The following is a 26222-nucleotide window of genomic DNA, read 5'->3' on the forward strand; positions in this document are numbered from 1 at the left end:
CCCATTACCCTTTTAGACCATGCGTCCGGCGCGCCAACCATTTTCCCCGTCGTCAAACTAGCAAAAGTGGATTTGGACATGCCCTAAGTGCACTTGCGCCCTGTGCTTTAGACCATGCGCTTAGGTCGTTAAAATAGGGCCGATCAAACCTAAAATTCTTCTTTGGGCCGCCCTATCCATGATGAGAACATGAAAATGAGCTATTAACACTGTGAAACAAGTCCTAAAAGAAAAATTCAAAGCATGTAGGAAACTTTACATTACTGACATTACAAAATAAATGAAAGCTATGAAATGAGCTTTGATCATATGGTAAAAATATTTTCCTTACATTTAGTTTCATTTCAACCATGATGCAATTAAAATGAATTCACATGATAAATATTATATAAATATTTGTACATCTGGGAAACCAGTCAACACTTAGATAAAGGCTCAACCACGTGTGATATTTTCACTTTTCTTTTTTTTACAATCGTACAGTTTAATACAAATCAAGTCCAGTTTAATGTTTTTGAACATTCAGAATAGCAATTAAAAGAATGATACAAGAATAATATGATTTACTATGGTAATAAGGAATTAAAGCAGATATAAAGCAGCACAAAGGTTAATTTTTAATAAAAAGTTAATATTTAAAAATACATATAGTGAAATCATAATCTAGCTCAGCATTTTTCTGTAACTAGTAAAGCGATATATATCTACTACAGTAACTGCCTCTCTCGTAAAATAATATCTCTCTATCAATGCAGTTTTTTTTGTTTGAAAGAAATCATCATCAATAATTCATAATATATTGCACTTAAATATTCTGCATACCAGGAATTACTTTTTATCAGTTAAGACATTAGTTCAACAAAATACCTGCTTTACAGTACAATGACCAAGAAACAACTCCGAACCAAGTTGTTTAAATACATTTAAGCAGAATTAAGACACATTGTTAAAGCACTTTTCTCCTAAACAACACTTTTTATTAATACATCAAGTCAGCCAAATCTGACGCTCACAGTCCTAATTAAACTTTACATTAAATGTATCTTATCTAACTGCACTTATTAAATGTTTACAAATCCACTGCAAAAAGCTTGGCGGCAATTCTTGCCCCAACTTTTGGCTCGTCCATTTACAAGAGGCAAAAACGCCCTGGTGTTTGAGTACCAAGAACAATCAAACAGTCCATCCTGTAAATAACATCCTAGAGCAAATGTTTTTAAGCCATTTATGATCTTTCCCTGCACTATTTCCTCTACAACAGAAGCTTTCCTGTCCGATCTGTGCCCGAGAGTTCACCTGTACAACTCACCAGGACTCATTATATTGTTACTGTACACGTGTCCTTGAATTACCGTAAGGCTATCGCTAAATCAGACTGGACATGTATAGGAGTGTATGTAAGTGAGCGTTTATGTACTGTAAGTCTGTGTGCCTCATGTTGGGTGGTCTGGTCACCAGGCTACAGGAGAGGCTGTGCGAGGGCTCCTGGGGCTGCGCGGAGGGTTTTCTGTGGTCTGGATATCACTCAAAGCCCTCTAAAAACAACAACAAACATATTGAAATACACATATAATACAGATTAATTATAAACTCCTCATCCAAACTCATGGTACATAAAAAATATCATAAAATCTAATCATTTTCACTATTAAGTCAAGACACTGCAGGCAAAAATATTGTTTTGTCAAGCATTGGTCAATTTTGAGATTTTGGGCTGTGGTTTCAGACTAGTGGAAATAAAACATTCAAAATACACTTTTAAGTGTTCATTTTTATTGCATGTGTAGATTTTGAATCAAAGTACATATATTTTATTATATTATATCAGGCTGTTTTTTCAAAATGAGTTTTTTCTCCAGAGCTGTGCCAGAAATGTATATTTCAGTGCACTTAATGTACATTGTAGATACACCAAACTTTACCGGTTTATTCCTATCTATATTCTGAAGGTTTTTACAGAGGGGTCTGTTCATATGTCATTTACCTGATTTTATGCAACATTTTTCCCCCGTTGAGTGTATTTTCTAATTTATGATAGAGTTACCCAAAAAGCCCTCCGTAAAAAACGTTTAACTCTAATATGTCGATGAATTTTAAACCTGGCTTTATCCAATGTTGAGATTATTATAAAAATGTATGCAAATTAGTGTTTATTTAAATAGATAGCATATTTAAAAAAGAAAATTTGTAATAAATTTTTTTTGTGTGTGCAATTCTTAATCTCAGTCAACCGGGGAAGTATGGTGATATCTTTTAGAAACATTTTTACACGATTCATCTTGGGTATCTTTAATAAATATCAGTTGTTAATGTATTTGACAATGAGATTCATACTTTTCTTTATTGTGAATATTGCAACATTAAATTATTTGGATTTGACCGTGCATCAATGACGTTCTTCGTGTTAGTCTTGTAACAGACATTGTTAATGTTTGGTAAAACATTAGCGAGTAGAGCATGTCTAAAAACAGCTCTCGAGTGAGCTCAGACGAGGGAAGGATGAGTGACCTATTTTTCCACCGCTCTGTGCTAAAAGCCTCAATACATGTCTTTGCTAGCATTCACCTCATTTACTAGATTGAAAAACAAATATCCATCAGGTTGTCTAATACAAAGCTTACCTCAAATTTGCCAATGAACTCAGCGAAGATACCAAAGAAACTATCAGTGGCGGTGGCCTTTCCATCCTCCCCGAAGAATGAAGCGACTTTGCAGAACTCGTCCATCGCCAGCTGCTGCAGAGACTCCAGAGACTGCACTGCAGGGTGACTGTTTTCCAGAAATCCCTACATGCAAGTAGTTAAGGTGGTTTGTCATGAATTTGGCAAATATCAAGCATGGTTGAAATGTTGATATAATCTTGTCCTGGTATCTGACCTTGATCTGCTTGAAAAAGTCTTATACAAAGTGTCACTATTCCATTTTTGCAACTATAAGACATGCTAAAAGTGTCGGAAAGTTCATATTTATGAGTTGAACACACACACAAGTCACCACAAAGTCATAATTACGAGTGGGTAAACTCTGGATTTTCCTTAAACCTAGAGTTTCCACATGTCAGAGAAAACATGTTGCATCTGCAGCTGTATTAATGGTAAATTTGTTCAAATTAATGATTTTTTAAAAATTTACATCAAAGTTGCATGAACAATACCATAAAATACCATAGTATTGTACAATTTACATTACAATTTATAACAATTCTATAAACATTCACCTTCATAAATTGAAAAACACACCCAATGCACATTATCATAATTTTGTGGATGTGGTATAAAAATCTTGCTAAATTGTAGTTGAACAAATCTCTGACCCGAAGTTTTATTTGAACGCAGCTGACGTCATAATTTTGACTTCCCAACTGGTAAAAATGAACTTCCCATGTGGACTTGAATGCACCATAAGATCATATCTAGCCATTTTAGATATTTTGATGGAGGATACGCTCATAACAACAGCAAATCGATCCTCAGCGGCGGCTGGCATCTGCTGGCAGGCTAAACGAATGTCCTGGATTGTGGCATGTAGGTCGTTAAAGTCAGAGGTCATGTTTCTCTGATTCACTGTGGAGAACAAATCAATGACAAATATTAAAGAGATCTGCAGCACCCTCTCTGGAAACCAACATTAAATGAGAATGATGATCCAAGTCTTAGACATAACTTGAGGAGCACCATGGATTGTGTAATCAGTGTTTGAATGAGTCTTTAGCCTTCATCCATGAAACGTCACTAAAAACCAAATGAATTCGGACTGCATAAGAGAAACGTCCTGAGGAACTGGACTCAAGTAGATGTTCACCTTTGGCTGCTTGTGGCACCGTCAAAAGTTCCTGCCTAAAGTCCAGAACCTCGGGAAAGTGCTGGCACAATGATTTCACCAGGATATGAAGAAATGTTGACTTTCCATCCACTGTTTTGGTGGTACTGAGCTTTAAGCAGAAAAATTGAGAATTGTAGTTATATAATGTTAAAAATGAATGCTTTAAATAAACTTTTACGAAACCTAATGATGAACCTCATGAATTCTGCAAAAGATGCATATACAGTGACAAGGCTTACTTCAGTGAGAAAATTGATCTTAAATCCAGTCGTTTTATTGGTCTTTGGTTGGCCGTTATTCAGATAATTCCCCATAGCCAGCACAAACTGGAAAAAAACAAAAAACAAATAAGTTAATCTACATGCCATGATAAGAGGGTCATTTTTATCCGACAGTATTCAGTGTGTATTATGAACAGCCTGCCTTAAGAACATGTCAACAGTCTTTTATTTGTGAATGATTTTCTTTGTTTGATTGCGTGACTGTATGATCATGCATGCCTGGGGAGAAACTAATTGACTGAAGGAATTATACCTCCAGAATCTTGGCCAGTTTTTTGCTGTTCTTGAGCTCCATTGAAGCTTGGAAAACACAGTCGTAGGCCCCTCTCATCTCCTCTGTTTTCTCTTGCAATGTAGTCTTGAAATGCAGGCTTTTCAAGCGGGTCTTATACTCGGGCACCGAAAGCATCTGAATATATACAAAAGCACAAATTGTTAAAATTATACACACACACAAAAAATACAATAAAATATATACTTTAACATATAATCATAGTATTTGGCGCAATAAAAAATAATGATAAGGATAAATATCCTGCTAAAACAAAATAATCATCATTTATTTATCAAACTCTATCAATACACCTCTTATTCATCATGTACCTGTAGTACAAACTGATCAGGCTCGCTGAGTTTGCTTGGGTCATCACTGTACTGCTCGTACTGTCTGACCTCAGCATCGTCTGGTGCATACAGGAGCAGTTGTTTAATATGTGGGGACTCCAAGCGTTCGCTTGACATCGTCATCAGCACCTGGTGTAGCTCGCCTGGCGACAGCTTCAGATGGGCAATCAAGATTGCTATAATAATGATAGAAGAGACGATAAAATGAGCAAGGACCATGTGCTTGCATGCTAATGGCTAAAAGCTAAGATGCTCATCGTCTAACAGTTGGGATAGTAAGTGAAAAGTGCAAGCTGTTATCAAGTCTAATTTAAAACCAAAAACACTGTGACGAAGCAAGACAAAAAGGACAAGGTCCTATATAAGTAAACACTTAACTGGGAAGCACACATGAACATCATCTAAACATTTACAAGTAAACTCTGCAGTCCATTACAGCCCGAAAAATTCCCTGACTTCAATCATTGTTTGTTACTTACAAGCATTGTAGGCTTTCTTACGGGAGAGAATCTCCACCACATCTTTCTTCTTGAAAGTCTCCACCTGAGGTGAGAACTCTGGAAGAGAAACTGAGACATGAATTGTACCGTGAGTGAAAATAACTTATGAGGGTAAACACTGAATCAATTGGTAAAAAAGAATAGTCATGTCCTATAGTGCCTTCAAGTCCTCTCGAGGAGTTCCTACATATGAGCTTGTTAGTGATATTGGTTGAAAATAATAGGAAAACATAGTTTTGTCACACAAGCCTGTCTCCTCATAGACTGGAAAAGAGGTTTCTGGCAAGCTTTACCATTCTTCATCCAAAGTAAACAAAAAAAAAATATTTGCACAGCCAACATTTACAATTAAAACTTAATTATGACCAATACCATTTCACACTGCAAGGCGGAAAGTCTGGGCAGAAGGACATTTACCACTGGCACCACAACCAGTGGTGTTCATCTTTCAGACATAACTTGAGATTCTCAAAAAGATTTAAGGAATCATTTCCCCTGCATATTTCTTTATATATAATAAAAAAAGAAAGAAAAAAAGCCACTTTTCCATTGGCGGGTCGAGAATTCCAGGAAGAAAATGGTTGGTAATCCTGCTGTGTCGAATCAAGCTCAAGTGGAAATATAACTGGAACCGCTCCTTAGAACCATTCGGCTCAGTGGTGGAAAAGCAGCTAAATGTTTTATGGATTTATATTAAAGGTCAATGACAACAATCAGCTCATTGGCCCAGAAGTTAAATTTCATCATATAAGACCTTCATATATGACCTGAGAATCTCCCTCGATGTCTTTTTGTCTTCCACAAGATGTGCTATAAAGACGTGTTCTCAAGGTCTCTCAAAGTGAGAGTCCCCGACCCCCCATTTTTTTCTTGCAACCCTTCAGTTCGAGCTAGATTTATGATATATGCAAGCTATTGTTGTCTCAGTCATGGAGGACTTTAACTCCGTAAGAGCTGCCATAGGCATCTTAGTGTCCTCTTGTACTATGGCTCTTGTTGTCTGAACACCCGGTTTTCAAGGGCAGCTAGTTCTGGGCAGAATCACAGGTATTCCTCACTTTAAATGATGGACTTTACTGTGCTTTTAAGTATTAAAAGACAGAAATATACTATTATCCTGGTTAATTAAAAAAAGTTCAGTACACTCTACAAACAACAAATGTTGCCTACTACCTATTCACCGCACTGCACTGTAAATTAAGCTCTTTTAAAGCAATTGGTGATTGCTGGTCAGCAGCTTGTTTGCATCAGCTTGGAAATGAGTAATACATATCACTTTTCTCACACTTTACTCACCAGGGCTCTTTTGTGTTCCAAAATGAAGCTCCAAGTCTAGGTATTTCACCATGTCACTCAGCTTGTCATAATCAGAGTCTTCTTCCAACTGCAGTGAGAAAACACATCTGTCCTTACATACTTGATTCTAATGGAATGAGACAAACACATGACAATGGACCTCATGAAATGTTCCCCATTACTACAGACCTCAATATGTCTCAAATGTTATACTACTTCCTTTCAAGGTATCCTCCAAATATTAGAGAATTGTCAGTTGTGAGTGGTTTATGCTCTTTTACCGGTTTGAAACCGCAAATATAATAAACAACCACTAGACTCAGATCTCCTTAAAGCTCAAGAGTAAATGCTGTAAATCTCTAATAACAGCTATTTGAGACATAATCAATTCTTAACCGCACAAACACTCAGCTTTTCAGGCTGGTTTCAAGGCAAACTACTTTACCTGTCCCCAAATGGTTCCCTCAGAATTTTCCACCTGTTCCCAGCGTAGCCTCTTTACACTCATGTGGCTGGAATCCGATTTTGGCGGTGAGGCCTTTGGTAGAGGAGGAGGCACGCAAGGTGGGGGTAAAGGTGGTGGAGGAGGTGGCTCCACAGTGGACCCTTCAGTGCAGTGGTGAGTTTGAGATTGGGGTGTACTTGGTGGTTGTGTTTGGGACTGGGCTTCATGGTGGCTATGATGGTGGTGGTGATGACGATATTCGTGATACATGGGTTGAGGGCTCTGTCTGGCCTGTGCAATGGGGGAAATCTGAGGGGTTGAGCGATGCTGTTGCTGTTGCTGAATCTGTTGTTGCTGCTGAACTTGCTGCTGCTGAATTTGCTGTTGCTGCTGCTGAAGCTGTTGTTGCTGTTGAATCTGCTGCTGTTGTTGAATTTGCTGCTGTTGTTGTATTTGCTGCTGCTGTTGAAATTGTTGCTGCTGCATCTGTTGCTGCTGAAGCTGCTGTGGCTGTTGCGGCTGTTGTGAAGGATGAGGTTGGAAGGTCGACAGAATCTGTTGGTTCTGGTGAGTTTGGTGGGGCTGGTGGATCTGGTGGTACTGAGGAGCCGACTGGATGGGCTGAACCTGGTGTATGTGTTCAATCTGGTGAATGTGGCGGCTTGGCGGAGGAGGCTGGGTGGGTGGGTAGGCTTGATGAGCTTGATTCATCTGCTGGATGTACTGTTGCTGAGTCTGCTGAGATGGTTGAATAGCTTGAGAAACGTCTTGAGCCATGTGTGCTCTGTGCATTTGTCTATCAGCCCTTTCAAATCTCTCAATTCGTTCCAAATTCTCCAAGCGTTCCATGCGCTGGATGTGCTCCAATCGGTCAAGTCTATCCATAGAGCTTGAGAGGTGGGCCTGATGACTCTGATGCATCTGATAAGCATGTTGTATTTGTTGATCTGAATGCAAGGGTTGGGGCTGCATCTCATAGATATGTCTATCTGAGCGTTCTTTTCTTTCAATCCTATCAAGCCTATCCATAGAACTAGAGAGTTGAGTTTGAACAGTCTGGTGTGAGTGACGGTTTTGATGCACTTTGATAGACTGAGATTGGCGACTTGGTTTATTTTGATACATTGGATGCATCTGGTGATCCTGTTCCATCTGGTGGTGTTGATGAACCTGGTGAGCTGGATTAACCTGATGGTGCATCTCGTACATTGCATGACTGGAGATGGATGACTGGTTTATTTCTGGAGAAAGCATAGGGGGCAGAGATTGGTGCATCTGCTGCTGAAATTGCTGAGGGTGACCAGCTGATGGTTGAACTGGAAGTGAGTGGTGCTCCTGAAGAACTTGGTGCTGAGTCATCTGTTCATCACGTGTGGGCAACACTTTGTGAATGGACTGTCGTTTTGGAGGTGGGTTAGCCCTTGGCGGAGGCGGAGGAGGTGGTCCAGGGTGGCGACGGATGGTCAACTGTCGAGATGTGTGGTCAGGGGTGAATCTAGCAGGTGTAGGGGGGTCGTTGAATTGGACAGGGGGAGGGGGAGGAGGAGTCAGAGGGGGTGGAGGAATGTGATCAGAGCTGGAGGAGTAGGTGAGAGAGCTGGCATCCTCGCTGCTACTATGCACTTCGCTTGGACTGCTTAACTCCGGAGGCATGAACTCTTCCTCCTCTTCTTCTTCCTCCTCCTCCTCCTCCTCCTCTTCCTCTACCTCCTCTTCCTCATCCTGGAAAGTCATCTGGACAACATCCTGGTTTCATTTTTGAAGCAAAACATACAAATGGCATTTAAGATTAGCCATTTCAGATTAGCCACTGTAATTGTCAAGCCAATGAAGTATTGTCACAACAATGAAAAGCAAATATCAAAGCAATTAACCATTCTAATATACAAACCTCTTCATAGTCATTCTCTGGTGACAGGAAGTCATCCACAGATAACTGCTGTCCTAGCTGTTCACTCAGAGCCTCCATGAACAGATCTGTGTCTGGGGTATGGGGTGGACGCGAGAATGTATAGCGCTTTTTGCGAATGGGTGGACTAGGAGGGTAGTCAGGAGGAGAGGGTGGAGAGAGAGGTGGGCTGTCTAAACTGATGTAGGGGTTGGACTCAGCACTTGTTTGAGAGGGAAGACCTGGAGGGTAACAGGGGCACTGAGGACTGAGGGGAGGCTCCTGCATCCAAGAGTCAGGCTGTGGTGGAGGTGGAGGTGGTGGAGGAGGAGGCACATGCTGCGCTGATGCAGATTTGCGGCTACCTGAGAGATGAGAATGAAAAACCAATGGTTAGGAAGATAAAATGTCTCTGACATTAGACTCCACCTATTACACAGAGAAATGACATGGACATTCTAGAAAATCAGAAGCTACAATGCCAATCAAAAACCTGTCATGTACCTGAAGAGGCCCGAACAGATGGAGAGGAAGAGTGTGCCCTGACAGACTGTGAGGAACCGTGCAGGAAGACATCCACGCTAACCAGAGAGTCAGGAGCAGGAGGAGCTCGAGTCTTCAGGGATTTGGATCTCTTCCCGGCATAGACATTCTCCAGCTCGGCATACACAGCTGACAGCTAGACAGAGCACAGGGACTGGGTTGTTAATATAAAGACAGTATATTTGTGTAATTTCTCAACCAATTCAATGTTTGCAAACCTGTACAAATCAAAGAAGAGCGCTCACATTAGTCAGATTGTTGGGCGTCTCTGGTAAGGATGTTCCATCCCCTGATTGTCTCTCTCCAGGAGTTAGCCTCATAGGTGCCATTTCCACGGGCTCAGTGCAAATTCCTTATGACGAAAGAAAATAGCCCATCAACTATTTTGGTTTGCTAAGAAAGCAGATGAGAAATGAGCTCCAGGATTCTACAATAATGTCTACAGTGCTGTTTTCATGAACTGTAATGCTAATTTAACCATATATATATAGGTTGTGTTTCATGTGTAAACGTGTTTCATTTGAACTCATGCCAGCATGCCAGACCTCCAGGTCCTAGGGGGTCAGTGGAAAAATTATAGAGAATTTGTTAAATGCATTTCTTTAGCGCTGTCAAAGGTAAACAAAATGTTTAACAGCAATTTTTCAAACATACTTACCAATTTTCTTTTTTAAAGGTTAGACGGAAATCTGTCCTATGAAAACCACTGTCCTATGCTATATGATGCAGTGTAATACAACATAGTGTTTGAAGACAGCCTACCCATGCCCAGGTGAGTGCCGATAACCAGATCATCTGAGCTGCGTCCCCTTACACTGCTCCTGTAGGTGGTTCCTGTCACCTTCATAGAGCTGCTGCGACGGTGAGGCTCATGGCCTGGAGGTTCGGGATCTGCTGTTGGCACTATCAATAATAAGTACATGCAAGCATATATGCATATAAACAGTACAAATATTCTGTACAGACTGAAGAGGAATGACCAGAAAGTTGTGCTCACGTGTAACTTTATAGCCAAGGAAGCGGGAGATCTTGTTCTGGCAGTGTTCCTGCTCCTCATAGGTCAGCAACTGGTAAACGAACTGCCAGATCACCTGTTTTGCTGGAGTATCCAACACAGGGAAGACGTCCACAATCAAAGTGTCTACATTTCTGATGGCACGGAAGAAAAAGTGAACCAAATCAGGTTTCACATAAATGTTCTTAGAAAAGCAACGTAACATTTCCATCTGAGAATACACTTTCTTTCGCTTAATATTATGGGCCTGTCCTTCACCTGTGCTGGAAGAAGCCCTCCAGGGCCTTGCAAATGGTGTATCTCTCCTGAAGCGTGAGAAGGTGCTCGAGCTGCTGGCTGAAGGTGCGGCCCTGTACGCGGATACTGGGAGGCAGGATCTCAGCGATCCACTGCAGGGAGCTGAGCACAGGAGCACGGGAGCGGGGAGAAATCTCCACCTGCTCTGGTTCAGTCATGGTGAAGGCTGGCGGGCCATCTTCAACCACCAGGCTTGGCATTGCCCCACTCCCCTGCAGCATAGACACCACCTTCTCATGTGAACAGCTCCTGAGAAGATGCACAAATACACGACACATATACAGTGTTAACTTACAGGATTATATACATGCAAAGAAGATACAATGCGAGCACAAAGGGTATTTATATATTAGTGGAACTTGACCAGATCTATTCTAACCAATAACCAATGTACAAAGAGAACTGAATCATCAAGTACTGCGATGATACAGTGTTGTGCATAGCTGCCATGGCACTGCTAGGCGGATGCTAAGGAGTTCTGATTGTTAGTTATTGCGCTCCTATGGGGTTGGTAGGATGTTCTGGGTGTCACTAAGGGGTTGTCAATGGATACTAACTGGTCAAAAGACCCAACCCACCCCATATTCTGGTCTCTATGGGACTATTTTATCATCCACGTATCATCAAGTCTGATGGCTTTGAGAAGTACCAGCACATCTTTATTTAACAAGGCAGATGATTTGAGTATATATATATATATATATATATTTTTTTTTATTTTTTTTATTTTTTTTTATTATGTAGAAAGTTTAATACTTATGTTTAGCGGTTTGTTCAAATCTCTAACCCACCCTATGCATAGACATAATAGTGATGCTTGCTTTAAACTCTATTGCAGTTCCACATTCGGATAAAAGCAATCTATTCCAATGCAACCCAACCACAAGCCTCACCTCATGTCCAACCCATTGAGAAACAGGATGCGATCTCCAGGTTTGAGACCCGCCTTCTCAGCAGGGCTGCCTGGAGAAGGAATGGCAACAGACCAAGCAGAAAGTAACTACTGACAGCAGGTCATATGGGCTCCAACTGAGATTAAGCTGTGCTCATTAGATGCCCTTTGAAATGACGTGAGATCTATAAGGCAAGACACTGCAGCTTGGGTGTTTGTCATATTCTGCCCAAGAATGGATGCCTCTTTTTGGCTTTTGAGTGCTGGTTGTGGGAAAAGTGTGAATCTAAAAGGATTTGTGCTAGATAAAAACAGAGCTCCACCACCTGTGCTCCTCTGAATCAGCCTATGGAGAGTCTGCTGTTGTGTCTTTTCCTTTCTCTCTCTCTCTCTCGTCTCCTGCTGTTCTTGCACACTGCCAGCTTTTGCCGCCTAACTTTTTAATGGCCGCCATGAGTCAGAAATGACAGACCTTTCATGATTTCGGCATTCATGTCATCTGCTTCAGTAATATGTCTAATAATTGACTCCTCTTCACTAGTTTCATGTCCAACATTTTTTTTTTTTACATTTCTAAAATAGCCTTGCTTTGTTGTAGGATGACAACTTATGAAGAAGAAAGTTCTACGATTGAAAATACTACTCTGTGAATAATTTTGAAGAAATTATTTTCTTCAATAATATTAACAATAATATTGCTGTCATACAACAAATGTAAAAAGGAAGCTTTTTTTCCATTTATAAAATCCAAGTAGTTTGCATTTACATTTATTAATTTAGCAGACGCTTTTATCCAAAGCGACTTACAAATGAGAACAATAGAAGCAGTTAAACTAACAATAGGACAACAATATGCAAGTGCTATGACCCTTCCCAGTTGAATCTAACGCAGTACGTGTACTTTTTTAAACTTTTTTTTAATAAAGATAATAGATATAGAATATATTAATGGATGAAGTGTTGCCGTTTAGAGAAAAACATTAGGCATATATATACTGTATATATTATATATATATATGTATAGCAGTGAAACCTTCAAATATTAAGGTTTAATCAAATGTTTTAACATTGGCACAAGACACTTTACTAATAAACATAACCATTTGTGTTAATTTTTTATACCTGGTATTACAGAGTCAATCCAGACTGGAGCATGGCCACGCAGAGTAAACCCGAAACTCTGGTTCCCTTTGTACACGCGTACTGTCCTAATGAAACACAATGGGGAGAATAAATAGAAAATATCTTTAAAAAAACATGTATAAGTAGAAAATCTTTAGTATTTATATAATGCAGGCTGACATGTTTATTAAAATAACATGAATGTTATATTCCTGGAAAAATATTACTCACACACACACACACACACACACACACACACACACACACACACACACACACACACACACACACACACAGTGTGCGCATATATATATATATATATATATATATATATATATATATATATATATACTGTATATATATATATAAACCATGTTTATACACTATACATATGTTTTGTGTTTGTTTACTCTTGAGCCACACAGAGAAAGCAAATGAATACGGATACAATCTGCTCATATGCCACATATATTATTCTGATTGTTGTTTTCTTTAAAGGTAGTGCTATTAATAGATATAGTCAAATAATCTCTTTGAATTGCTTCCACTACAGTCATATAAGACTACTGCTGCATATAAAGAGCTCTTCTTCTACAGACTTCATTTGTTTCCCCGTGTGGCTCAAGGAATCTCCATTATGTATATGCTGTCATTATGTAAATACGTAGCTAGCAATTCTCCAGTCCAATGAAACCTTACCCACGTTATTAAAGATAAACTACACCTGCATTCCCGGCGGCATATCATTAAGTGTGTATTGTACTAGTGACTGACAGGATTTCATTTCACATCCTCCCACCTTTTCCTATTTATGCATCAGACACAACATTTTGAGATAATTAATTCATACTTATGAAATACACTCGTGTAGTAAAAAGCATAATATTGAGGACGAATCTTAGTGATCTGTCATATTTACTCTCTCACACATACACAGGTGTCAAATAATATGACTAAAAATAACGAATTACAAGAGTGAAATATTGCAGTGACAAAATCTCCAGAATTTACAGGCTACAAGAGTTGTGAAAATTGGAAATCCAACAAGAAGGGATCTATCTATCCATCCATCCATCCATCCATCCATCCATCCATCCATCTATCGATCTGTCCACCCATCCATCTATCCGTCCATCGATCTGTCAATCAATCCATCCATCCATCATCCATCTATCTGTCCATCCATCTATCCATCTGCCCATCCATCCATCATCCATCTATCTATCTGACCATCCATCCATCATCCATCTATCTATCTGTCAATCAATCCATCCATCATCCATATACCCATCCATCCATCATCCATCCATCCATCTATCTGTCAATCAATCCATCCATCATCCATCTATCCACCCATCCATCTATACGTCCATCGATCTGTCCATCCATCCATCCATCCATCTATCAGTCCATCCATCTATCCATCAATCCATCCATCCATCTGTCCATCCATCCATCAATCTATCTGACCATCCATCCATCATCCATCTATCTATCTGTCAATCAATCCATCCATCATCCATATACCCATCCATCCATCAATCCATCATCCATCTATCTATCTGTCAATCAATCCATCCATCATCCATCTATCCATCCATCCATCCTTCCATCACTCAGCATTATATTTACATGAATAATGTAACACATGACAACTATTTTCTATCAAAAACAAATAAAACAAATATAGCTAAATCAAATAAAAGCATAAAAAAAAGAATAAATAAAATAAAAAAGCATAAAAGTAAAGTCATTGTTTAAGGAATTATTTATTGGAATATGAAACATTCCAAAATACAAAAGCAAATGCCAATTAAAATTTCTACCACACCAACAATAAACCACAGGAGAAAAAGAAAAGAGAGTGCCACTTCCACTGACCTGCGGGTGGAGAAGGAGCTGGAATGGCCTGCGATGAGAGAGGTGGTCTTGCGGAGGCCGCGGGCAGGAGGCATGGCCACATCCTCGTTTGAGGTCCGGGGCACAGAACTGGCTCTAGTGGACACAGACAGCAGCCGGTCGGGGTGGTCTTCGCTCCGGCTGCGCCGTAGACGGTTGTTCCTGTGCTCGCTGAAGCTTCGGCCCCTCAACCGACTGATCAAACTCTGAGAGACCATCTCATCAAAGCGCTGCCTGTGCTTCTTAGGGATGAAGATCCTGACAAACATGACATACACACAGCAGACGCAGTCACAGAGGAGAAACTGTTCAGGCGTGTGAACACTTCCATGCCTACTGAGACAGACACTGGATAGAGACACACAGGCAAAGATGGAGGAGGAGGGACAGCTATGAGAAAGAGTCTGCTATAATTACACCAGATTATGGAGATGTTTGTGACCTGCTATGAAAAAAAAAAAAAAAAGAGGGCTCATGTGATGCAGTGAAGCATTTTTTTTTTTTACTCTCCTGTGAAGAGGTGCAGGTAAAAATATCCTGTTTGATCAACTTCAAAAGCTAAGCAGGTAAGCAGGTGACTTCTGAAAGATGTCTGATGGGTATTTTGAAGTTCTGGAAGGATAAATGATTAAAGTGAAAAAGAAAGTGCTTTTTATCCCTCTGTGATACAAGCCGTCTCTGAATTTTTAATTTCCATCATCCTTTAAAACCAAGTCCAAAGTTATAAACATACTCATTAGCTTCTACCAACCCTAGGTACACAACCCTATATATATCTGTTTTATTCATTTTGAGATGAAAAATATGACCCAGACATATGAATGATTTAGCCTATAAAGAAAATTAAGCCTATACTAGGGCTGTTAACATTTTTGCATTGTTTTTATTTTGTAATTCTCATTGATCATTGTCATTTCATTCTCGTTTTTGTAATAACCATTATTTAGAGTAATAATCATTTTAATAAGTCATTTTATTTACTGCTATATATATATACATACCCACACTGATTAAAATGATTCTGTGAAGTTAGTACAGGTGAGAAAAAAGAAGAAGTAAATTCTATATTAGTACTCAATTTAAGCTTGTAGAAATTAATTTGTACATATCAACGTTATACAATTAAGTAAAACTTTCTGATACTGGTGTTCTCATCATGCACTGGGGAATAATTAATAAGGTTGCGATTTTCACTGTTTTTACAGCTGTATCTACGCTTTTTTATCATTGCTTTTGTTGTTAGGTTTAGTTACTTGCTGTTTTGTGACATTTGGAGTTCATTTTCTACTCAAAATGACAAATTCATACTGAAAAATGATCCATTGAATGTTACCGTTATTGTGTATCGTGTACCAAGTATTGAGGTCCCAGTGTTTGGATGGGTACCACATTACTTCTATTCTGTAGTCATGTTGACTACAAGACAACGTATTATATACTTACAAGTTCTAAGTAAAGCGTACACATTAAAAGCAAGGCGTAATTTAGTGTGTAAAGTAAACTTTAACTAAGTAGACATTACTCATAAAACTTTAACTGGCCAAATTAAAGTTACTTATTTTCTTTGTTCATTTTACTTAACTTAGTTAAATGGATTTTACATAATTCCATGTATGAAATTTACTTAAAAATATGGGTGCAAAAACTTGCGAAAGGAAATATTAAGTACATTTTACTTATTGTTTTTTTCAGTGCATTAAATGTGCATTACCCACTGGACTATTTTGACTCATCAGAAAGCCGAAGATATCGCATAAAACTGAACGAACCCATGCATCATGAAGGACACTATCACAACTCACAGGCCAGAGCCAGCTCAAGAGCTTCAGTCTGGGTTAATCCTCCAGATGCACTCATCTCAAACACTGCTTCAAAACTAGTTTAGCTGCAGGACAGATTCTTCTTTGGGCACCAAGTGGAGAAACAAAACAGTACCAAAACTGTGTACAGTGAAAACTGTAAAAATAAGGTCCTTAAAATAAAATAAAACTATGCAATTGATTAATATTATCATGAACAGACCAAACAATCAGTAAGATTTTAAGTAAAACTTTTAGTCACCAAGTATGCATTAAATAGATCAAAAGTGACATTTATGCTACAAAAAAGCTGTGGTCAGGGATATGTTAATTTGGTCTGTTTCTGTAGCACTTCGAGTTGGCTTGTCTCTGTCATTGTTCATTGTTTTGAGTTGTTATCCTGTTATTTGGTTTACTTTGCACCGTTTCTAGATTTACCTTGCTTCTTGCCAGTGCTTGCCCTGTGTGTATACATCCCTGTTTGTTCAGTTCTTTGTCTTGTGTTGTTTATGCTTCCACGTGTTTTCCTGTGATCTTATTCGTTGTAGATTATCTTTTAGTGATGGTGAAATTAAGCTTTGCGAAGCACCGAGGCTTTCCCCTCAACTGTATCTTAAAATGGTTCGACATCTTGTGGTCAAAATGTGGAAAAGGCTGACTTTGCGTCCCAGGCAACCCAGCCATCATAAACATATTTAGTCTATATAAATAATAGTCTTTCTCGTGTCATTGTACTTATACAATGTAGCCTATGATTAAATGAGTCTGGGATAAAAATGTATGAAAAATAAATAAACAAATGGGACAAATTAACTTTATTTTAACAGTTTTTATCAATCTGCTTCGATCAACACATGCAGCCCTATTCATATAAGCTTTTGCCTTAGTCCTATAACAATGAGTTCATTGGCATGGCTCATGTAAGAAATCCAAATAAATGAAGATTGTTGTGGAATGGTCAGTTGAAGTGCTCGAAACACTCGAAACCTGTGCAAGGGTTTTGCTCTATTTTTGAATCAGGATACGACACAGTCACATGGTTGTGGGAGAAAACAAAGCTTTGGACGACACAGTTCACGTGGTTTGCCTGATCTGCCATGACAGAACACAAGACCGACGACAAGAATGGATCTAGCAGCAAGAAAAAGCCCTGAGTAGCAGCTAACGTCCCTGTATCAAGGGGGACGATGACTGAAGGATTATGTGGATGACTTCCTTGAAGTCCTGCTTTTGGAGTGTGCTGGACGATTACATCCTCTGTCTATCTGATGCCTACGGGAGATACCAGGTGCCCTTTACTTCAGTACATTGAATATGCATTGTGGATGACTGGATCTCCCCTTACAGTTGAGGAGGCTAAGGAGGACGCCCGCTCCACACAGGCCATACTCACTCCAGCCACGACAGTCCTTTGTTACTCCCACCCTTTGCCACCTCCTCCTCTACCCAAGCAGGCCAGTCCTTCGGCGCCACCTCTGCTGGCTCCTCTAATGACGCTGACCTGCAACTCGGATCTGCCTCGGGTCTTCCAGTCTCCAGCTCTGCCTTTGCAAGTGGATCTCTATGGCTTTACCTCGGGCTGTCAATCATTTGGCTCCACCTTGGCTCCTTGTCCCCTGGAACCGCTGTCCTTACCGCTCCAACGAGCTACCTCGTCCCTCCGGCTCCGCCTTGGTAAGTCGTCGCTCTGCCACCACTGACTTTACCTGCGCTTCATCTCTCCACCCCTTCGGCTCCACCTTGGTCGTACCGGCTCCGTCTCAGTCCTCCAAGACCCTGGCCCCACTTCGACTGCTCATCGCTGCAGTTTCGGCTTGACCTCCAGGACCTACAGTGTCGTCATCTCCTCTGCTACGCCTGGGTCTCCAGATCTCCTGGCTCCATCACTGGTGGTTGTACAGCTGACTCCACCATGGCTCCTCCTAGCAACGGTCTTGGTTATTCTCTGGGAATTCTATCAGGTTATCCTCCGTCATGGGTTGTCCTGTCTGGCAGTTCTGCATCCACTTCCCAAGCTATGTCCACCATCCTCTGTCGGACTGTTGTTTAGTTTACAGCGTGAAAACGCGCCTTCCCGGGGATATGTAATGTCAGGGATAATGTTTAGTTTGTCTGTGTTTCTGTAGTACTTTGAGTTGGTTTGTCTCTGTCGTTGTTCCTTGTCATCCAGTTAGTTGATCTGCACTGCTTCTAGATCTGTTTCTTTTGTCTGTGTTTATTAGTTACCATGTTTTTTTTATTTCCTGGCAGTGTAAATAACAAATACTATTAAGTGATTTTAATAATAACAATAATGCACAGACCTCAACAATAAAGAATTTTAGAAGGATTTTGTCTTCTATAAAAGTTGATAAGCCTGTTTATTTATTTATTTATTTGATTAGTTGCATTTTATTATTTGCATTTAGCATAATTTGTAGCATCATCTGATCAGAACAGATCTGCAACCTGTATTTGTAAAAACTGAATCATTCCTTCATTCCTGAATCATTATCCTACTTATAATGATTCTACATTTGAATCATTCCTGGGTAATAATAGTACCGAGGTGAAGATTAGATTATAAACTGCAACTGCCGCAATTGTACAGGTGAAACTCGAAGAATATGGTGCAAAAGTTAATTTATTTCAGTAATTCAACTTAAAAGGTGAAACTAATATATTATATAGACTCATTACATGCAAAGTGTGATATTTCAAGCCTTTATTTGTTATAATTTTGATGATTATGGCTTATAGCTATGAAAACTATTTCACAATATTCTAATTTTGAATTTGGGGTTTTCATAAGCCTTTTAAGTTGAATTACTGAAATAAATTAACTTTTGCACGATATTCAAATTTTTCGAGTTTCACCTGTAAGTGCAATTGTACATATATAAATAATAGCCTCATATACTGTACATGCATGCTTTCACTCAACATTACAGTATCCCTGTTTGTATAAAGTTGTTGTATTCCACATACAACATACGTTGTTCTTCTAGCCTCTGAAGACCTCAGAGCCCAGCAATTGTGAGACATTACGTTCCACGCAAAGAACAAAACTAATACAAAACTAATATTTTTTAAGATTCATGTCATTCATTCACAATTACTGTACCCAAGTACAACTGTGCAACGTAACTCTCATCAGTGTATTCATTCTTTAAAGCTTCCCCAAAAACTCTTGATGCAACTTAAATCCACATTTCTCTCAAAGTTCACTTTTATTTAGTTCAAGATGCCCTCAATTAGAAGGAGGTCACACTAAATCTAAAATTAACCCCGAGTCAGAGAGGGGAGGGAACGCAGATCAAGGACACACTTTTCAAAATGAATGAAGGTGGGAATGAAGAACGTATTAAAGAGTCTCAATTATAAAAGACATCTATTAACACATAAGAACTCTAAACCTATTTCAAACTGTTTTAATTCCTCTTTGTAAAGTTATAAATTGCATAAAGCATACCATGCACTTTACAAACTGATGAACATCGCCTTAACAAGTCCTCAATCACATAAAATGATGGAAAATGCATTATTAAAGAAAGCAAGCTCAAAGCTTTAATATTTTTTTTCTACTTGCTCTCTAGATCTATGAGTCCAATAATGCTCGAAATGGCATAATTGATAAAAGAGTAATAATTTCTCTAGGAAATGAATCAAACCCCAACTTCTGAAACTAGTTTCTCTGAGCATGAGAAGGTTCTCCTTACCGAAAACGCCTGAGTCCCATCTCTCCTTTACATTACGTCTCAAAGAAACATTGAGATGTTCTTGATCTCAGTGCGGGATTCTTCATAGAGCTGAAATAGTCATTCACTGAATAAAACAGGATAGTTGGAAAAGCCATTATGTCCAGTAGCCGGATGAGATGTTTATTAGCGCCAACTTGAGGAGCGATGACGTTGCATGTATGAAGAAGGAAACTTCAGTTCACGTCATCATCGAGTCAGCTTTGGCAAGATCGCCCACACAGCCATGCTGGGTTGCCTTGGGGAGTTTAACGTTAAAAGGAGTCTACATCCAGAACTGTAGACCAGATGCCTTCAAATGCAGACGAGAGGCAAAGTTGCAGCTGCTTCAAAGGTGAAGAGAGAGAATAGAATAAAAGAGTGCAGCAAGAACAGAGAGAGAGAGAGAGAGAGAGAGAGAGAGAGAGAGAGAGAGAGAGAGAGAGAGAGAGAGAGAGAGAGAGAGAGAGAGAGAGAGAGAGAGAGAGAGAGAGAGAGAGAGAGAGAGAGAGAGAGAGAGAGAGAGAGAGAGAGAGAGAGAGAGAGAGAGAGAGAGAGAGAGAGAGAGAGAGAGAGAGAGAGAGAGAGAGAGAGAGAGAGAGAGAGAGAGAGAGAGAGAGAGAGAGAGAGAGAATAGATACTGTCCCACTGGATATCTAAGGCAGGTCATCATGTAGGAGAGGGTTATTCAATCCGATCCACATAATTGTGCATGAGTTAAGATCCTTGAAGTATCCAGGTTCACAAGGACAAAAGCAGAACACTCTTGAGTTTGCACAACCGACACCAACCAGATAAAAAAAAGTTGCAGTTGAATGCAAAACATGAAGCCACAAAGAACTGATTCTTGTAACATTTAAGGTAAGGTCCCAAAATCTAGTTAGCCGGTTCTTTGTACCTCAGCTGTAGTTTAAATCAAGAAAGTTGTTATGTGGATTTTGTTCAAACTTCTGGTGCGTCACCGACCTAAGAGAGATTTATTACAAGAAGTAGGCTGCTTAAAAATAGGGAGGTTCCATGGGGAGAACTGGGCAAATTTTTTGCAGGGACAGAGCGCAGCACACAAACTGGTCAGCGCTCGAGTCCACTGAAGGACGGTGAAAATGCAGTGGTATCAATGAGGAAAATGAGCTAAAAATATCATGCTTTCACTAAGGTGCCTTCAAACTGCGTGTCTGAACTATCTTTTCATTCAATTGAAAGTCAAATGTGATCAATATTCAAAACGAACACCATCAACAATAGTCTTCTGGTACCAAAATTTCTCATAAAGAAGTATATAAAGACATGCAACAATATCCCATAAAAGAGTAACTTGCCTCTGAACAATGGAAAATGACAGCAAATTGAAGCTTGTGGAAATAGAAAAATGTTTCTTACTTGCTAAAAAAGGCTTTCATGGTTCCTGAAAATACAAGGACAGGCTTATCAAGAGTTTAATCAGAACAATCCAGGTATCTGGAGCATGCTGTCCTTCTTCATAATTCACTCTTCGTGAAGGTAAGAGCACTCCAAAAGACGTCCCATTTCTGAGAGTTTAACTTTAAATCATAACATCTTTATATGATAAATACTTGATGAAACTTGTATTTTATCTGGTAAACCTCACAGGGATATTCCTCACTGGTAGCCAGAGGCGGTTGCTGTTAAAACTGCTCCGTTAGTGAAACTGAAAACCTTTGAGCTGTGAGACGAGTCAAATTCTCCTGACAAAAACCCTCATCAGCGAGTTATTATTGCAAGAGACAGAACCGACAAACCTAAGAGAAAGAGACATTTCTTATACAGTATATTTATTTTCACAAAATATAATATTAAATCAAATTATATTAAAAAAATTATAATAAACGTCTCTATAATATCAAATAATTATTAATAAATCTGATAATAATAATACATTTAATTATATTAAAATTAGGGAGGCACCAACTATTGACCAATTATTGGTATAGGTCAATAAAAGCAATTATCGTAACTATTGGCCATAAGCTAATTGTTTAAAAACACCTGATGATCAGATGTCTCGTGTTGTGTTGAATTAAGGGCTTTCGAAATTAACGCGACAATGACGCATTGATGCTTAACAGTATCCTTAAACGCTTAAAACGGTATCTAATCGAATCTATGAATCGCCGTAGTTCAAGCCAGGGTTGCCAGGTCCGCGGTTTTTCCCTTAAACCAAACATTATTTGTAGCGCCTCAGTTCAAGCGGCAGCGTGGAGCGCGAGTCTTTTCTTCAGTACACGTTATAGCATGTTTTTGCATGAACATCAGAAGGTATGTTGAAAGATACAGTACAACTTACCAATGTAGTTGCTTAATCACTATTTCAACTGCGGAAAAAGGTGTTTATTGGTCTTATAGAAGAGTGTATTATGTTATGTGTACTGTAGACTAGAGCACTTTGGTTCAACTAGTGTTGTTTTTAAATGTATTTAAATGCATTTCAGTTTTTATTTGAGTGTAATTGTTATAACTGAAAATAAACAGCAGTTAAATATAATAGTTTGGGCTCTGTTGTTAGATCTGTTGTTGAGAGGGTTCCCTGTATAGATTACACCATTAGTAGGGAGAGATTTTTTTTCCTTAAGAAAAACAAAGTATCGGTATCGGCAGATATTCTGAATAATCGGCTATTGGTGCGTATATAATTAAAATCGAATAATATTTTAATTAAATCTGTGATCTAAATGTTTATGGTGATAAAAATGTTAAGGAATGATGAAATACATAATCGATGATCAAAGGATTTTATCAAATTGATTGATAAAAAATATGCAAAGTATTTTTGCATTTTAAGCCATAAGCATGTTGAAACAAACTAAAGGATCAGATAAAGCTACACTTAGATAGCTGACATGTTATTGTCGCCCCACAAAGAGTTTTTAAATAAGGATGGGAGAGAATAGCCAGCTCATTGGATTCAAGTTAGCCGTCCATAATGACAACATGGCAAATTTTACATAAATGTTACATGTAGCTGCTCTCTCTCACTATTTCACTGTACAACAAATTGTTCTGAAATATTTCACTCCACTTCGAACTCATGGTTTAGATCAGTTCAGATGACTCAGAAATCACCAGGAATGTAAAAGATACAAAACCGAAGCATAAAACTAACAGGGAGATTCTAACGCTGAGCATCAGTGGAGGGTGTTATTAAGAAGCTTTCTTTTGTGGTACAAAACAGAAGATGCAAAGAAATACAACACTATCCATGGCTTCGATTGAAATACAACAAATAGCTTTCTTAAACCACTGCTGCTTATGTGAAAGTGGATTGATCCAAGTTTCCAAGTGCTATAAAGATGGTGTTACTCTCATTTTAATGAAAATTCTGAGAGAAATAATCTCTAATGAATGATTGTTATCCTAATCAGGATTGTTAGATAGGAAAAGACATTATGAGAAATTTCAAAGAACTAGAAGAGGTAAGTCCATCCAGTTAACAATTTCTTAGCATCATTCATTTCCACTACCGGCGGGACAATTCAGATTCACAATATAAAACAAAAGCACCGTGTTCATGGCTGTCCTGTCTTAAGGCAAGCTGGATTCTGCTGTTGCAGACAGTCTGCAACAAAACCTGTGGAAAGCGGCCAAATCTGTGCTCTCTGCAGTCGCCCGATGTTTGTTAAGTATGACCAGGACAGCAACGCGTCTCGAGGCACTGCGATAATTTTCAAACCTGTTTGATATTATCGAAACGTGATCTTGTAGTGTGTGCAATGCAACGACAAGGTGGAACTAATCCAGCCAATTTTTTTTTTTTTTTGCATTGTCACCAATCCAAACACAAAGAGGAAAACTTAAAATGTAATAAGTTGGAATTGGTAAAAAAAAGAAAAAGGAGGCGGGTCATATAACAGGATTCATGAAAGCTCATTGGTACCTGATGCTGTCAATCAGTTGCTGATGCTCCTCGGTGAGCAGTATTTCTGGAAGTGTGGACGCCAGCCCTTCAACATCCCTCTCGTTTGCATACTGCTTCAGCAAATCAAACAGCCTCTCTTTCACCTCAGGCTCCTCCCCTAAAATCTCCTCAACCTATAAAAATTCAGAACAGACAATTTTACACATACACTTTTTATACTGGGGTTTGAAATGCTAACTTTGAAATAAGTAACTTTTGGGGGATTGAGTTACAGTTTAACCCTTTTTACATGGCCTCAGGACTGACCTTCTTGTTGAACTCCAGAGCTTTGTGCTTGCGGTCATGCCTCACGATGTCTCCGCTCTGATAGGTCTCCTTCATGCTGCTGCTGGCGCGTTTCTGCCAGCGGTTAATACGGAGCACGCCGAGACGCAGCGTACGTCCCTGAGAGGCCTTGATCATGGCCGCCGCCGTCTCGTGCTGTTTCACTGGAATCCCGTTCACCTCCATCACGTAGTCCCCTGCTCGCAGTCCACTCCGGCCCGCTGGAGAGTTGGGCGTGCTGTTCTCCACCAGCAGGGGACTGTCTCCCACTATGGTGAAGCCAAAACGACCATCAGGCCCTGGGGCAATGTCCAGCTGTGGTGGTAAGTTTTTGCAAATGAAAAAGAAGAGAGATCTGAATTCTCTTTTAGACAACAAGGTTACCTTTATTCTCTTTATCTATCTATCTATCTATCTATCTATCTATCTATCTATCTATCTATCTATCTATCTATCTATCTATCTATCTATCTATCTATCCCATCCAACCAATTCATCTGTCTGTCCGTCCATCCATCTATCCATCTGTCCGTCTATCCGTTCATCCATCCATCTATCTATCTATCTATCTATCTATCTATCTATCTATCTATCTATCTATCTATCTATCTATCTATCTATCTATCCCATCCAAGCAATTCATCTGTCTGTCCGTCCATCCATCTATCTGTCTCTCTGTCCATCGATCTATCTTTCCGTCTATCCGTTCATCCATCCATCTATCTATCTGTCTATCCATCCATCTATCTGTCCGTCCATCCATCCATCCATCTGTCTGTCTATCCATCTGTCTGTCTATCCGTCCATCCATCCATCCGTCCATCCATCCGTCCGTCCATCCATCCGTCCATCCATCCATCCATCTGTCCGTCTATCCGTTCATCCATCCATCTATCTATCTATCTATCTATCTATCTATCTATCTATCTATCCCATCCAACCAATTCATCTGTCTGTCCGTCCATCCATCTATCTGTCTCTCTGTCCATCGATCTATCTTTCCGTCTATCCGTTCATCCATCCATCTATCTATCTGTCTATCCATCCATCTATCTGTCCGTCCATCCATCCATCCATCCATCTGTCTGTCTATCCATCTGTCTGTCTATCCGTCCATCCATCCATCCGTCCATCCATCCGTCCGTCCATCCATCCGTCCATCCATCCATCCATCCATCCGTCGTCTAACCATCCATCCATCCGTCGTCTATCCATCCATCCATCCGTCTATCCATGCATCCATGCATCCATGCATCCATCCGTCCATCCATCAATCCATCCATCCATCCGTCCGTCCACCCGTCCATCCATCCATCCATCCATCCATCCGTCCATCCATCTAATATCTGTCTGTCTGTCCGACCACCATCTGTTAATCCATCTATCCATCCATCTATCTATCTAATATCTATCTATCCATCCATCCGTCTATCCATCCGTCCGTCTGTCCGTCCATCCAACCGTCTGTCTGTCTGTCTGTATGTCTCTCTATCCATCCATTTAGTTATTAACAGTAAAATATAACATCAATAAAAAACAAACTGACCTGTTCAATTCTAGACACGACTCCGATGCTGGGCGGCACAGTCTTGAGGGTCTGAGCCAGAGCGACGAGAGCTTTGGTGCTGAGAGAAGAGACGTTCTGCCCATCGATCTCCAGAACCTGGTCACCTGGCTGCAGCCCGGCCATGTAAGCGCTGCTGCCCTCCTCCACAGAGAGGATGTAACTGGGTCCATCTCCACCCAGCTTAAAGCCAAAGTCCTCTGGCCAACCCTGGTTATTTGCTGGAAGGCCCAGTTCTGGGAAAAAAGTCAATAAATGATGTATATGAACAGAAATAGAATAATGAGTCCCTGAACAAAAGGGGTTAGGAGGGGGTCAATA

At 39.7% G+C, this 26222-nt stretch overlaps 1 protein-coding gene across 1 annotated transcript; it reads right to left on the minus strand.

Annotated features, from left to right (window-relative positions):
- Nucleotides 1-471: 471 nt before the first annotated feature.
- On the minus strand, nt 472-26132 carry grid2ipa (glutamate receptor, ionotropic, delta 2 (Grid2) interacting protein, a). The gene is made up of 22 exons (XM_079610987.1): nt 25884-26132; nt 24320-24652; nt 24032-24186; nt 14607-14882; nt 12726-12811; nt 11605-11674; nt 10673-10960; nt 10397-10548; nt 10162-10293; nt 9645-9751; nt 9361-9535; nt 8860-9221; nt 6969-8714; nt 6524-6650; nt 5207-5296; nt 4707-4903; nt 4357-4512; nt 4062-4148; nt 3802-3931; nt 3445-3563; nt 2622-2786; nt 472-1535 (listed from the first exon to the last, which is right to left on the minus strand). The coding sequence occupies exons 1-22, from the start codon at nt 26025-26027 to the stop codon at nt 1452-1454; spliced, it is 5181 nt and encodes a 1726-aa protein (XP_079467113.1). The 5' UTR covers nt 26028-26132; the 3' UTR covers nt 472-1451.
- Between the last annotated feature and the right edge of the window lie 90 nt (nt 26133-26222).

Source organism: Phoxinus phoxinus (genome assembly GCF_949152265.1).
Source record: "Phoxinus phoxinus genome assembly, chromosome: 1".
Classification (NCBI taxonomy): domain Eukaryota; kingdom Metazoa; phylum Chordata; class Actinopteri; order Cypriniformes; family Leuciscidae; genus Phoxinus; species Phoxinus phoxinus.